General features: G+C 42.8%; 1 protein-coding gene across 1 annotated transcript in view; it reads right to left on the reverse strand.

The window, feature by feature from the left end:
* Positions 1-13,913, reverse strand: part of SCAMP1 (secretory carrier membrane protein 1) — a 608,538-nt gene that overhangs the window by 231,364 nt on the left and 363,261 nt on the right. Inside the window, exon 7 of the mRNA XM_078675215.1 lies at positions 1,231-1,332. Coding sequence (XP_078531341.1) covers positions 1,231-1,332 — 102 coding nt within the window. The remainder of the gene's footprint in view (positions 1-1,230; positions 1,333-13,913) is intronic.

Below are 13,913 nucleotides of genomic sequence, written 5' to 3' on the forward strand. Positions count from 1 at the left end.
GGGGCAGTGTGGCAGGGAAGGCCAAAGTTGCATGGGAGAGGATGCGAAAGCAAAGAAGGAAGGCTAGATGGGATGCAAAAGCAACACATGAGGGTAGGAAGGAGGTAGAAGAAGCAAAGGAATTGTGGGAAAGCAACACAGAGGGTGCGCATGGGGAGAAGCAATGGGCATAAGTGTAAGAGTAAGAGGGGGCAAGGGAAAAGCAGTGACATGGAACACAGTCTGCAGGGGGAGAGACTTGCACAAGGGAAAAGGCTTGAAACACATGCACTCTCATGGAGAGCTCAACTCAAAAGAAAAAGTAGGTCTTGAAAAGCAAGCAGTGGAAGCATAGATAGATACCAGCCAATTCAAGAGATTGTAAAAATCAATGCTCCATGGTAGGGATAAACACAATATTGAGGGCTACTAACAAGAATCAGACAAATGAGAGTGACGAGGAATGCCCAAAAAATGGTAAGCAATGGACGGGCTCCAAGCCCCTCTATGTTCTTGATAAGCCGTAATATGTCTTGCAACAGACAGATCATGGGCTGTTTACTACAGTGGACCTAAATAGCAGGATCCATGATATCTCAGTTAATCATTCAGGACAGGGGAACGCAACTGTACACCATCTAGGAGACAATCCCAACACACCTCTTTTTCACTGGATTGCGGTCTTCATTATTTTTATTATATTGTATTACTACCTTTGTCCCTTTATTTCTTTCTTCTCAATCTCATTTTATCTCTCAGCCTTTGTGATATCTGCATTTTTTCCTCTTGTTGTTGCCCCTTTTCTATCCCCTTCTACAACTCTCTCCTAAAGCTGTTCTTTTCCAACAGTTTCTTTTTATCTCTTTAACGGCCTTTTTCTTTATTCTGCGACAGCTTACAAGTGTGGCTCGAAGAAAATGAGTGAGGAGCATAGATTGGCAAATTTGAAACTGCCTGCAAAATGAGAAACTCTGGAGACAAAAAGAAGGGTTAACCACCACCACTTTAGATAATTGGCATACATACTTTTGTTGATGTTAGAAAATAAAGATGTGATAATGAAAACTGCAAAAATAAATTAATGTCCGTAAATCTGCGTACAAAAATGTAACACCATGATAGAAAGTTTCAAACAATGACATTTACCATAAAAATACTAATCAATCATGTATTTTGCTGTTAAAACCAATTGTTTAAAAAGCAACAAAAACACAAACAATTTTAACATATTTTTACAGCCATATCACTCACCAGTTGCCCCAACTTTGTAATCCTAAAGCCTGGAGTACATGTACACCAAACTGACAAATATATACAAAAAAGAAGACAAAGAACCGGAACGAACTGTCACTCCTGGAGGGGAGAAAAAAACGAACGCATATCAGATTGGAAAAATAGTACTTGCAACACAAATAATAAAAACAACTTCACAATCCTACGATATGCAATGGAAAACACAGTTTGCAATGAAATGTAATTATTTTTTTAAATACCCAAAACATGCAATACGTATTGGAATTTTGCAATTTCTTTCTGAAATTGACCAAGAAAATAGACTTTCATGTATGCCTTCGTCACGTGAACAAAAAGAAACAATGTTAAATTTGTATCGTGAAGAAAGGTTCTGAAAATCTCTATACACATACATTAAACAGGGACCTTAAGTTACAAGTAGCATCAGTTCAAGCATCCCTCACACACAGAACAGAGAGAGCATGGGCAGAAGGACTACATTCTTCTTAACACAAACCTCACTGCATGAACAGCTGGAATTCAAGAAAAACACACGCGATGTAGCATGTACAGGCAAAGCCAAAACGTCTGGTGTTGGCTCTCAGCCTTATAACATTGTCAATGCTTGTTTTGTTATAGTTGTTGGAAAACGTTACCGTTGGGAAAAAGTGGTGGGCTCATTTAAAAACACATTGACTAAAAGCCAAAGTATCTTTTAGTCTCAAAAAGCACAAATTGCAATAGTAGCCCCTGGCACTTTGTGTGTCTACGTGCGCCTTATGAAAGAGCAGAATGCCGCTACTCACACTGAAGTACGCCAATGGCTGACGTGGACTGCCCCACTGTCCCATGATTTACTCTGCAGTGGTTGTATGAAAAACATTAATGACAATAGCAGACCTGTGGGTGAAGAGAACTTACTGAATGTCCCTTTAAGTACAGTGCACGTATAACTTTAGTAAAATCAAAAGCTACTGGCTAACGCTATACCTAAGAAGAGACTCCAGCAGCACAAGCGTTGGAGCAAACAGAACAGGTATGGTAAAGGCAGTAGCAGACCAAGGAACAGGTCCACAAAGCATGGGCAGCACCACGAAAACATTCCTTCTCAACACAACACATGCGCCAAAAGAGCTTCTGGAGCAGAATATATTCCTTCCTAAAGCATCCATATGTCAAAGAAAACATGTTGTGGTGCCCAATCAAAGATGTGGGAGGTTAACTTAAAAAAACGGTAGCAATTATTGCAGAGCACTTTTTAGTAGTTAAATTGGTTTGGTTGCAACCGATAGCAAATAAGTACATTTTTATGAGCCCCTACGTAGTTTGTGCCTCGTACGAATCTAGGGAAACCCCTACAGGACTTAATGTACCCAAGGGTTCACATGTTTACAAGGCATCTATGTTCACAACATCATTTCCAGGTCTTGCTCTATTTGCAACACCATGACGCTTACAAAAGTAGTGCTAAAGGGAGAACATGGCAGCCAGCTGGCAGCTGTCAGCGAACTGGCCGGAAGTACAGGGATATGTTCCCAATGTGAAGTGGCGAGAATGAGGCTTTTGATTGTGCGGAGCACTGAGGTTTGAAAACTCGGCTTGGAGAGAGGCCGGCGCGGTGCGTTTGGAGGCATCAGGAGATACGGTGGAGGGTGGTGAGAAAAGCCCGTAGGCTCACTTCCAGGGTCGTGTGGAGGGGGAGAAACTGCTGCGGTAGAGACCGCTTTCCAGACCTGCTCTACACGGCTCAGGCGCTGCCACAAACAACTTTGGCAGGTCGGAGCACAGTACATGGGAAAGTGAAATACAGGAGCTGTCCGGAAGATTTTAATATATAGACGGAGGACTGGAGGAGGTGAGAGAAGGGGAGACCCAAGGTGGAAGCTGTCAAGGTAGGAAGACTGCAGGGGCCTGGCTAATGTGGGGGAAAGTACAGAAGCCAGATAGGTACACACTGAGGACTGCGGGATGAGGTGTGGGGTCGGCAGTGATCCTAATATATCTAAGGAGCAAGCCCCTCAGGAAAGAAAGACAGTCAGAGGTAGGTCCATTAAAAGTGAAAGTCCTGAGGGTGGGCAAGAACCGTCACCCCCCCCCCTTCCCGGTGTTGCAGGAAGAAGTGATTGTGCCCCTCAGAAAGCAGCAAGGGGTACTTGGGCATACGCAATCACAAAGGTCGGGTAAGGCAATCCCATCCCCCCCAAACTACATGGTAAAAGCCCCGTATCTAGGAAGGTTTCCCTTTCTCCTGACACCCCACAAGCTCTCTCTGCAGAGATCTTAGACTCGAGGTCTGAGGCAACAACCCCCGTGATGGATAAGAGGCCCAGGAATACATTGGAAGAGCAATTTCAAGACCACAGTACCAAGGAAGGAGAAGTGCCTCTGATTCTGGCTGGTCCAAATCGGTATCAATGTCTAGCAGAAGAGGACTCGATAGGGAGTGCAGGCAAGAGAGGAGAGATGGAAGGTGACACTGCGACCCCAGTAAGACCAATGCCCAGGAATGCATCGGTGGGATCAGGAGAAGTAGGACGAGAACATAATCACCTATAGTCTCATGCCTGCTCTTTGGAACAGTAAATGAAATCTCTTGTGGAGGAGGTTAGAAGTAGGTTTGCCACTTCTCAAGCCAATCAAAAGGAGATTCAGGGTGTTTGCGAGGGGTTCACTTCGAAGTTTGAATCCCTATCTCAAAGAACATATGCATTGGAAGCTTCAGTGGCAGAACGAAAAGACAACACGACAAGACAGACCAGAGTTGAATAGGTTGAAGGTAAAATTCATGGAAAGCCATGATAAACTGGAGTCTTTAGAGAACAATGCAAGGAGAAACATCATTAGGGTGTTGAATGTGCTGGAAGGAAGCAAGAGGGAGGATATATAAGCCTTTATGGTTGACTTACTGAGGACCAGAAGTGCTTGGGAAGGTTCTGAAGAAATTCTGATTCAGGACATTCAGAGGGTCTATCGGGATCCCTTCAGGAAGAATGTGAACAGAGTTAAGCCACCCAGAATCTTAATTTTCTCACATAAGCTATTAAAGAAAAGATCTTGATGGCAGCACTGAAAGCAGGTTCCCTATTTGGTAAGATGCTTGCCTTTGAAATCAGATCCGATATCTCCCAAACTACCCTGAATAGGCAGTGGGAACTAAGAAAAAGGATGGATGAATTCAAAAAGCTGGGATGGGTCTGTCCAGGTAAGATTTCCAGCCACTCTAGATCTGATGGTTAATAATAAGATGAACAATCTGAGAGACCATGAAGAACCAGATGCATTACTTGAGAAGCTTAGGGCGAATCAAGAAATGTTTGTAGGACTGGGATTAGTGGTTTCCTACGAAAAAGACCCAGGTCCGGGTCAGATTGCTCTTTCTGAGCTGTAGCGGTTATTTGTAGTTATTTCCTTCTTAGTTGTAATTGTATAGTCATACATTATCTTTATTAGTATTTCTTCATACTTTTCGGTTGTATTAGTTGAATTCCTTATACTTCCCGGTAAGCCAAATATGGCTAGGATAGCCAAGGAGAGTTAGGAGAGGGTTCTTAGGGTGAGAGGGGGCACCGGGTGGGGAGCATAGTGGGAGAAAACAAAAATAAATTCCTTTTGCTAGGATAGTTTTCCAAGGTAGTGGGTTATGGCAAGACGAAGATAGGCAGAAAGGGGAATATTAATGGTTTGCGAGTTAGGAGTAGGAGAGTCAGAATTCTTCAATACTTGAGGGACGCCCCGGCCCAAATTATCATGCTTCAACAATCACACTTGACCACAGATGAATGCTTAGATATTTTTAAATATCAAAAGTGGGTACAGCAACTGGTGTGTACGGAACAAACCTGTCCTATAAATAGAGTGATCATTTTGGCCAAAAAGTGAGCAGAGGTTTCCATTTTGGTTGGAAAGTGGATAAAAAGGGTATATAGGCCACTGCGACTGCAAAAATATTCGATAGAATCCATACACTGGTGGGATACTATGGCCCTAATTTAAACGATATAGATCCCCTACAAACTGTGTGTCTAGAGTTGGTTGAATCCCAGTACCCGATTATTAAGTCTGGAGATTACAATGTGGTGATGGATTACCATTTGGATAGGTCTAGCAACAGTAGCTCAACTTTTTGTTCCAAAATGCATGCCTACATTAGATCCCTGGTGAAACAACTAGGTCTTTGTGACATCTAGAGAGAAGCGTATTGAAAAGGGGTACACATCAGAATAAGAAATACAATCACCGTTCTAGGATTGCCTATTTTTATGCTAGATAAGTTACTTAGAGCGGATGTGAAAGATGTTCGGCATTCGGCCGCTTATTTGTCTGATCATGCATCAGTGGCTGTAGAGTGAACAATAGACATGCATGGAAGGACGAGAACATGGACATTAGATCGCTCCCTATAAAACAATCAGGGATTAATCAATACTTTAAGAACAAGGACAGCTACATTTTTAGAGGGTAATAGTAAGTCAGCGGCCACACATATAGTTTGGGATACTTTTAAAGCTTATATAAAGGGTATTCCGATTAGTCTTTCTGCTCAAAAGACTAAGCAATAGAAGAAAGTGACTGTAGACTTGGAGCATGAGATTGTGGGAAATAAAAAAAAGCGCTGGGAGCACGCATATGGTGAACATTTTATTGAGAGGCGGCTGAAAGAAATTCAAGAGGGGAAACTTAGCTTTAATACCATTCTGGAGGAGAGTGTCTGGGCACGCTGGGAAGCCAGCAAATTAGCACACTGAGTATAGTGAGAATGGGGGTAACTCCTGGCAGGGAAGATGAAGACAGAATTGAGATAAGAGAAATACAATGTAGGAGAACTGGGAACAGACTAGAGGAAGCTCAGGATGTGGCGTAAGCCTTTGATGAATTTTATTGAAACTCTGTATATAGAGGATTCAAATGTGTAGGAGGATCAGGTCAACGATTGGTTGGTAGGTAAGACCGGAGGGCAACTCTTAGTAGAAGAAAAGGAAACCCACGAGGAGGAGATATCTCAGAGCGAGGTACTGTTGATGATTAACAAATGAAAGAGGTAAGTTGGCTGGACCAGACAGGCTTCCTAATGAACGTAACTTAAATTAAGTGATAGAATATGCTCAGTAACAACCCAGCTTTTTGCAGAGATTTGGGAGGAAGGCGCTCTGCTCCCGAAATCTCGGGAGGAAGCAGTGGTTACCTTAATTTTAAAGCAAGGAAAAGAGCCTATGTCTTGTGAATCTTATAAACCAATTTGACTTCTGAATTGTGACTATAAGCTCTTTACTAGTATCCTGGCCAATAGGCTGAGTAATGCACTCAGAGGGTCAAAAAGGTTTCATAAAAGGGAGATTTATGCATCAACTAAGCCACGATTTGGTAACTGCAAACAAAGTACCACTGGCGATTATTCGGCTCAATGCCACCAAGGCATTTGATAGGTGAATTGGTGGTAACTGTACACCCTTCTGGGCCATTATAATATGGGTAATAAGTTCTTTAGGGCCACACAGGGCATTTATAGGGCACCTTCGGCAAAAATTGTGCTGAATGTCAAACGTACATCAAGCGTTAAGATAACAAGAGGGCCCAGGCAGGGCTGCCCCTTCCCCCTTACTTTTTAATTTATATATGCAGCAGAGCTGTGGAAAGCAGCCTTCAGGCTTAGTCCAGAAGGAGTTTAAAGCAGCTTGTTTTACCAGTACTAATTATATAGTGTAGGTTAAGTGAAAAAAAACACTCAGTGTAGTAATAAAAATATGTACTTATTATAAACAATCACTAACACATTGCAATATCTCCTACCCGGAGATATAATCACAATACTTTGATAATAGAACACGTAAGTATCACAAATACACAGTGGTCCCGGGGGAGACCAAACCATATGCTAATAAAAAAGGAATGCGAACCATGACCTAAGTCGAGACTGGACCCAGAAAACGTAGAAAAGCTGATGAGCCAAGGAACCACCCAAGGTAAGAATCCAGGAACAAGAATTATTAATAGGAGAGGCACACCTAGATTATATCAATTCTAAGTCTGTGTCTAATACTAATTAATCAATGCGTGCTACTGAGGTTAGCACAATGCCCAAACTGTGCCAGCAAACATGAAATAATACAACCAAGCGAAACCGCTTGCCCTCTGTGCACTGTTGCAAGTCCTGGTTGGAATTCATAAACAAAATTCATCAAATGTGTTCCATGAAAACATTAACTCATAAATGGATTCAAAACTTTTTTTACTGAAATATTTTAGTCCATCAGAATATTATTAAGTGTCATAACATTCCATAAGCATCTGTAATATTATACTTTTTAGAAATCCATTTTTTCATTCAAAAGATGCCCATGCCCAATGCATTTCGGGCCACACGGCCCTTCATCAGGGGCTGTACCTGAAAAACAAAAAATAAACATTCACGATACTGAAGGACCTCCAATGTCATAGGTCACAATGTTTAACAACGTCATTACATGAACAACATTATATCAATCAATGCATGTACATTAACCTGTTCTTTGCATACAATTAGGTTCTGTAAAGAATTGAAAATACCCAAACAATAAGAAACAATGACCTCCTAATACGTGGTTCCTAATTATACATTATCTGCAATGTCTACTCACTTGTGTGTAAAAAACGCTAATCATCATGATGAGAAAACATGGATGGGGGGATCCTAATCGTTCCGGATTGATCACACGAATGGCGTGGCTATCTTCTATGAACAAGAAAAGAATGACTGACTACACTACATCACACCCGGAAGTCAACAAAGTTATACCGAAGAAAAGATGGTTTCAACACTGACCCGTCTCATCAAGTACCTGCAAAGCACATAAGTTTAATGAGCCCCGTAGTGGTCATCAATGCAAACTCATAATCATAAAAAACACCCACTCTAGTCACATTCAAAAAAACACCCACGAACCTTCAGTGAGATAATCAGCCCTGCGGGTTCACTCAGTACCTCTTTCAAAACCGCCTCGTTCCGCGTTGCATTTAACCGGCATTAACGTTGCCAATGTATCTGCAAAATGGCACCATATCGATATTAGTTTTTTACGGCGTGTTGAACGGTGAACTTGTCAACCGATTCATAATGATCTCAAATACCTTTTAGAAAAGAGTTTACACGGTGCACGCTGGAAGCCGAAAGCGATAATTCTTGGTCAGGGATTACGCCCAATGTGTTGAACGAACACAAAGTCGCGCATGCGCATATGAAGGTGGATGTGTTTATCGAAAGAGGACTAACGCAACAAATACCTTGATGTTGTGTGTATATACGCGCCATATTGGTGCGTGTAAATACTAAAAAAATGCGTAAACACGCAAATACGTTTAGAAAATGATGTGGTACGTGAAAAAAGTTGATGGAAACTTTCAAGTAAATGTACCAGTCGATGTGCAATAATAAACGGATGATGTTATTCATACTGAAGTGTATCACAAGGCCACGGATAAGAATACTGCACTAATGTACAACAGTTTTCATTCGAAAAGTCTGATTAGCAATTTACCATACTCTCAAATGTTGCGAGTGAAAAGGATCTGCTCAGAGAATGAGACACTAGAATCTACCCTGGATACAATCATTAAGAGATATGCATCAAAAAAGTAGATTCTTCTGGAAAAGACGAGAGAGAAAGTACAAAATCAAGTCAGAGACTCCTTGCTAGAAAATAAAATCAAAGACACAGAAAAACGACAGGTGTTTGTTTCTAAATATTCCACCAGCACGAATGAAATTAAGAAAAGTATTTGTCGGCATTGGGATCTATTGAGCAATGAACCTGATTTTAAAGAACTGTTTGGAAGAAAACCTATTTTTGCCTATAAGAGATCTTTGAATATTAAGGAGCTGTTAAAGTCAAAACCACGAGGAACCCAAGCAATCTATAGAGGCATGCGAATATGTCAAAACTGTGTCCAATGTAATAATGTCATAGTGACCAACACAGTGAAACATCCACACACAGGAGAAACAATCATAACCAGGCACAATGCTGATTGTAACACTATGAATGTGATTTATGCGATTAAATGTCCCTGTGGTTTGTTGTACATAGGGAAAACAAAACGCAAAATCAAGACCCGTATTTCCGAGCACAAGAGCACTATTCGCAACAAAAATCCAAAGAGCAGCTTGGCAGTACATTGGGAGGTTAACATGCATTCAATTGCTCAAGTTAAATTTCAGGTTCTGGAAGTGGTTGTACCCACACCCGAAAAAAACACGACAAGGACTTTACTCCAGAGGGAGGTATTCTGGATTAAACGTTTAGACACACAAAATCCGAAAGGGATCAATGACAGAGTGGATTTAGCAAGCTACCTGTGACTACTGTACCACTGTTGTATGCATGAAGACTTGAATACTGTTCATTTGCATTTTTGAGTAAGGAATTATGACAATTGTATGTGTTCATTTTTAGGCTTTTTGTCAACATACACACGTTTATTATTGCACATCGACTGGTACATTTACTTGAAAGTTTTCATCAACTTTTTTCACGTACCACATCATTTTCTAAACGTATTTGCGTGTTTACGCATTTTTTTAGTATTTACACGCTCCAATATGGCGCGTATATACACACAACATCAAGGTATTTGTTGCGTTAGTCCTCTTTCGATAAACACATCCACCTTCATATGCGCGACTTTGTGTTCGTTCAACACATTGGGCGTAATCCCTGACCAAGAATTATCGCGTTCGGCTTCCAGCGTGCAAACTCTTTTCTAAAAGGTATTTGGGATCATTATGAATCGGTTGACAAGTTCACCGTTCAACACGCCGTAAAAAACTAATATCGATATGGTGCCATTTTGCAGATACATTGGCAACGTTAATGCCGGTTAAATGCAACGCGGAACGAGGCGGTTTTGAAAGAGGTACTGAGTGAACCCGCAGGGCTGATTATATCACTAAAGGTTCGTGGGTGTTTTTTTGAATGTGACTAGAGTGGGTGTTTTTTATGATTATTAGTTTGCATTGATGACCACTACGGGGCTCATTAAACTTATGTGCTTTGCAGGCACTTGATGAGACTGAGTATACGCGGTACTTCTATCTATCTCACAGTGCTATCTTTTCACTCAGGTCAGTGTTGAAACCGTCTTTTGTTCGGTATAAGTTTGTTGACTTCCGGGTGTGATGTAGTGTAGTCAGTCATTCTTTTCTTGTTCATAGAAGATAGCCACGCCATTCGTGTGATCAATCCGGAACGATTAGGATCCCCCATCCATGTTTTCTCATCATTATGATTAGCGTTTTTTACACACAAGTGAGTAGACATTGCAGATAATGTATAATTAGGAACCACGTATTAGGAGGTCATTGTTTCCTATTGTTTGGGTATTTTCAATTCTTTACAGAACCTAATTGTATGCAAAGAACAGGTTAAAGTACATGCATTGATTGATATAATGTTGTTCATGTAATGACGTTGTTAAACATTGTGACCTATGACATTGGAGGTCCTTCAGTATTGTGAATGTTTATTTTTTATGTTTTTCAGGTACAGCCCCTGATGAAGGGCCGTGTGGCCCGAAATGCATTGGGCATGGGCATCTTTTGAATGAAAAAACGGATTTCTAAAAAGTATAGTATTACAGATCCTTTTGGAATGTTATGACACTTAATAATATTCTGATGGACTAAAATATTTCAGTAAAAAAAGTTTTGAATCAATTTATGAGTTAATGTTTTCATGGAACACATTTGATGAATTTTGTTTATGAATTCCAACCAGGACTTGCAACAGTGCACAGAGGGCAAGCGGTTTCGCTTGGTTGTATTATTTCAAGAATCCAGGAACCCCACGGAGTCCGTGAGCAAAGTGGGAACACAATGGCGTGCTCAATACAAGTCAATGGGTAAGTCACAGTTGCAGTTTGTAAGAAGAAGGACTCTTCCCAGAAGACCCTGAAGAAACCCAGAGGAAGATGGAAGGTTGAAGAGTCACCCGACCTGTGGATACCCTGGGAACCAGGATACCTACACCAGGGAAGACGGGTGAATTGGTGCGAAGTGACGTCGGAAACCGCCATAGACCACAATGGAGGACTTCAGTGAAGATGCCGCTGGCGAAGAAGGTGAAAGAGTCCGGTGGAACCTAAAGGTGGATTCAGGATGAGAGATACCTGCAAGCAGAGGAGACAGTGACTATGCCACTCAGGAGTGACCAGGAGGCATGAAAGACGAATGCCCACCGATGTTGCAAGATGCAGGAGAGTTGACAGTGACCTTCGAGCTGCAGCTGTGTGGACCAGGCGACATTGTGGAAGACCAGGAGCCGTTCACAAGCTGTCCAACGCCGGACATCAAGAGCCAGGAGGTCGGTGTCTGTTGGGAGCACCATCAAGCCTTCTTAACAGCAACAAATGTAGTCGACAAAAGAGGTGCAGTGTAGGGCCCAGCAAGATCCAAGTGACTCACCACGAGCAGGTAAGTCAGAGCAGGGCCCGAGCAAGCAGGGGAGCCCACTGGAGCCAAAGAAGACCCTCAAGAAGCCCCATAGGCCGGTGTCACAGGAGTCGCAAGAGGAACTCGAGCAGCTCACCAATGTTGAAGTCCCACGGTGCAAAGAATGCGGTGAGGATGAAGATCTTGGTAGAAAGAGATGCTTAAGGCTGGAGCTTCTTGGAGACCGCAGAGCTCTGGAGGAGAGAGTCAACAAGCCTTGGCAACGGCAAGTCGACATGGTGCACAGAGGTGCTGGTCCGGAGGTTCTGATGAGGGTTACTGGTTTCAAACTTCCTTCAAGACAGTGCAGGCCTCATGAGAGTTGCATAACTCACCACCTGTGTTGCTGAACCTTTCGGAGACCATGGGAGCTCAGGAACAGCAGACCGGTCAGCTTTGTTGCAGTGCCTGCAGATGCAGGGACTGCACTCCAAAGGAGATTCCTTCGGGTGTCTTGGATGTCCACAGACCTGTAGGAGATCCTGTATGGGGCACAGGCACAGACAACGCAGAAGACTGGCAGGACAACGAGACCAGGAGCAGCAGGAGTCTTCCCAGTTGCAGTAGTTCCCAAAACAAAGTCTAACGAAGTCCAAAGTGTCCAGGCGGCTGACTATGTGGTTTCGGATCTGAATCTTGTCCCACAACAAATCTAAGGCACCATCCACAGGTAAGCCATTAAGTTGGGACGATTCAGGGGTCCCTCCCACAGGAGGGGCTGAAAAGGGGGAGGATACTCCCATATCCTTTGTCCAGTTTCCTGCCAGAGCGGGAGGCAATGGCTCCATGAACTGGTTCCAACTGGAGTATGCAAAGAGGGCCTCAAAAGTGCCCTTCAAAGCAGTCTAGTGGCACTGGCAAGCGCCCCACCCTGGCCCAATACACTAAGTCTAGTCTAGGAGTTGTTCACACCTCCCTGAGACAGGAAACCTATCGTCCTGCATTCCCCACCTCAAGCTTGGCTCAGCAGCAGGAGGACAGAATTGTGTCTCTGGCCTGCAGCAGCCATAGTTTGCTGTCTGGTTCTAGAAGAACGGTACCAGGAGCACTGAGGGACTGCAGGAGGAGCTTTACAAAGCATGGAATCATACCTCCAACAATGTTTATGATGTTGGAGGTATGATTGCAACATGTTTGATATGGCACATGCCAGGTTTCGTTTAAAGTTAGGCATTGCCTAATGACGCATGGCCAATGCACTTACAACCCGGCAGAATGGACTCCGTGGATTGTAGGGGTGTCCTGCTCATGCAGGGGCACCTTCACACTTATAAGCAAGCCCCATACCTTCAGGATTGAAAGGCCTGCCTTAGGGGTGACTTTAGGTTTTAAGTGCATTGACTTCAGATAAAAGAAAACGTATATCTGTTGTATGTGGTGCTAGCAACAGCTTACACAGGCTGCAATGGCAGGCCTGTAGTCACAGTTTGAGTGGTCTCCTATGGGTGGCTTAATACATGCTTCAGCCCATGGGGGACCCTTGGTCTACCTATGCCCTGGGTACCTTAGTACCATATACTAGGGACTTACAAGGGTACACCAGTAACCAATCTGGGGGTTGCCCAAGTACTCACCATGGTCCAATTTAGGGAAGAAGCACAGAGACTGTGGTCCTGATTAGTAGGATCCCAATCAGACTAGTCAGAAAGCCATAATGACACCAGCAAACAGTGGGGGTAACCATGAAAGCAGGTCCTACTTTCCTACATAGCCGTTTGGGGGACATGACATGGTACTCAAGACCCCCTTTCCATAATGCTGTTTTTTCAAAGGTTTCCTCTAAAGGCAGACCACTGAGGCAGAGTTGAAGCTTGGAAGTTTCAGGTGGAAACAAGCATGGCAAATGAGAACAATTTGTTTGTTTAAACACCATGAGGTTTATGTTTTCTGGATTCACATGCCTCACAGAGACAACTATTGAAGGTTTTCACATATTGCTGAAAACACAAGCAACATTTTCTGATTACTGTGAAGTGATTTTTTTAAACCCAGGAGAGTGATATGTTAGAAGCCTCTGCTGAAAAAGGGTTATCGTTTCTAGACTTAAAGCATGATCCCATCCCTCTTAGCATGGTAAACTGCGCAAGCATTTTACTTTACAAGCAGGAATAGAGCTACAGGCCTTCTATAAGTGAAATTCAGCCAAACATCTGTTTGGCAATTGTTGATTAGTTAATGGGGGTCAAAATTGTGGGAAGTTGTTTTTCTCAGCACAGCCAAAGTCATAAAATGAAGATGGTGA

The sequence above is a fragment of the Lissotriton helveticus genome, chromosome 2_1 (assembly GCF_964261635.1).
Source record: "Lissotriton helveticus chromosome 2_1, aLisHel1.1, whole genome shotgun sequence".
In the NCBI taxonomy this organism is placed as follows: domain Eukaryota; kingdom Metazoa; phylum Chordata; class Amphibia; order Caudata; family Salamandridae; genus Lissotriton; species Lissotriton helveticus.